The sequence below is a fragment of the Geospiza fortis genome, unplaced genomic scaffold (genome assembly GCF_000277835.1).
Source record: "Geospiza fortis unplaced genomic scaffold, GeoFor_1.0 scaffold450, whole genome shotgun sequence".
In the NCBI taxonomy this organism is placed as follows: Eukaryota; Metazoa; Chordata; class Aves; order Passeriformes; family Thraupidae; genus Geospiza; species Geospiza fortis.
In genome coordinates this window covers 2422395-2424097 of record NW_005054416.1, presented here as the reverse complement: position 1 = coordinate 2424097, position 1703 = coordinate 2422395, and the positions used below count along the sequence as shown (strand labels likewise).

At 64.2% G+C, this 1703-nt stretch overlaps 1 protein-coding gene across 1 annotated transcript in view; it reads right to left on the bottom strand.

The window, feature by feature from the left end:
* Positions 1-1703, bottom strand: part of VWCE (von Willebrand factor C and EGF domains) — a 6067-nt gene that overhangs the window by 4167 nt on the left and 197 nt on the right. Inside the window, 6 exon segments of the mRNA XM_031061519.1 lie at positions 4-39; positions 107-223; positions 444-572; positions 838-927; positions 1001-1095; positions 1556-1703. The exon segment at positions 1556-1703 is cut by the window's right edge and continues 14 nt beyond it. Of these exon segments, the coding sequence (XP_030917379.1) occupies positions 4-39; positions 107-223; positions 444-572; positions 838-927; positions 1001-1095; positions 1556-1703 (615 nt within the window).

The following is a 1703-nucleotide window of genomic DNA, read 5'->3' as shown; positions in this document are numbered from 1 at the left end:
AGCGTTGCTGGCACGGCGTGGCCTGGCATTCATCCGTGTCTGGGGGTTGGGATGAGGGTCAGGATCCCTCGGGAACCCCAGCCGCCCCCCCTGGGACCCCACGCACCCCGGCAGCTGCGGCGGTCAGCAGAGAGCTCCCGGCCAGCTCCGCACTCGCAGGCAAAGCCTCCCTCCGTGTTCACGCACGTCCCCTCACAGGCCGCGCTCTGGCACTCATCGATATCTAGGGGGACATGGGGAATGGTCAGATTTGGGGTGTGGGCACCACGGGGATGCCCACTCCCATCAGGGAGTGGATACACCACTCCCACTCCCCATAACCATCAGGATACACCACTCCCACTCCCCACAGCCATCAGGATATACCACTCCCACTCCCCACAGCCATCAGGATATACCACTCCCACTCCCCATAGCTGTCAGGATACACCACTCCCACTCACCGGTGCAGCGGACGCCGTTGGCCGTCTCGGCCATGGAGAAGCCAACGGGACACACGCGGGCGACCTCCTGGCAGCCGCCATGGTTACAGGACAGGTCACAGCCGTACTCTCCGCAAGTCCCTGGCGGTTCTAGAACATGGACATGGCATCCACGGGGTACCCGTGCCACCCCAGGACCACCCGCTTCCCATCCCTCTTCATGGATTCCCCAGGGATGGGGACAGTGCCAGGGAGGAGTGACAAGGAGCCACGGTCACCTCCATCTGCTGGGATTTGTAGCATGGAGAGGGCAGAGGGTTGGGCACGGTGCCCATGTGTTCATGGCCATCTCCATCCCTTGGGATTCATGGTGTGAAGAGGGAAGGGCATCCGGCATAGCCGCTTCTGTCAGTACCTGGGCAGGTGATTCCCTGCTCTCCATCCGGGCACATGCAGAGGTTGGGAGCGATGCAGGAACCACCACCGCAGCCGAAGGAGCAGAGCGCTGTGGGAATGGGAACAGGAGCTCTGGGAATGGGAACAGGACCCCCACAAGCCCCCCAGATCCCTGTACTCACGCAGGGTGCACTTCCCGCTGCCCGGAGACAGCATCCAGCCAGGACAACATCCGCTGCCGGAGCCTGGGAAGCAGACGTGGGGCCCCACGCGGCGCCTGTGGGACACCAGAGCCTGAGGCCACCCTGTCCTGAGCCCCCTGCACGGAGCAAAGGTCCCAGGAATGTGAGGACAAGGGGACAACTGGAGCGGTCAGGATGTGCCCATGCACCGGGAAGCAGAGCGTGGCACGGATCAGAGGAAGGTAGGATAAGGTGGGACGGAGAGGGGACAACCACTTCCCAGCCGTCCTGAACATCCCAGCACGTGGTGACGGGAGAAGCGCCCCCCGGCTGGACAGGGATACGGGGAGCAAGACAGGGATGAGGGGAGAAGCACGGGGATGCGGGGAGCAGTGTCACGCTCCCCTGGACCCACGAAGAGGGAGGGAATTGTGGGGTGCCAGCCCTCCGGCCAAGCCCTCCTGCAGCGGGAGGCAGGGATAGCCGGAGCCCGGCGGGCTGCCCATCCCAGGTGTAGCTGGAAGAGGGAGAAGGAAAAGGAGGGAATCCAGCTACCTCTCCACGGCAAAGCTGGCCGGCTTCTTCCTCGCGGGATACACCCTGCCCTGGCCGCTGGAGAGGAACAGGGACACACAGGCAGCCTGGAAGAGCAGCTCCACCAACATGACAGGCGGCTCCAGCACGTCCCGGCGCCCGCCTTCCC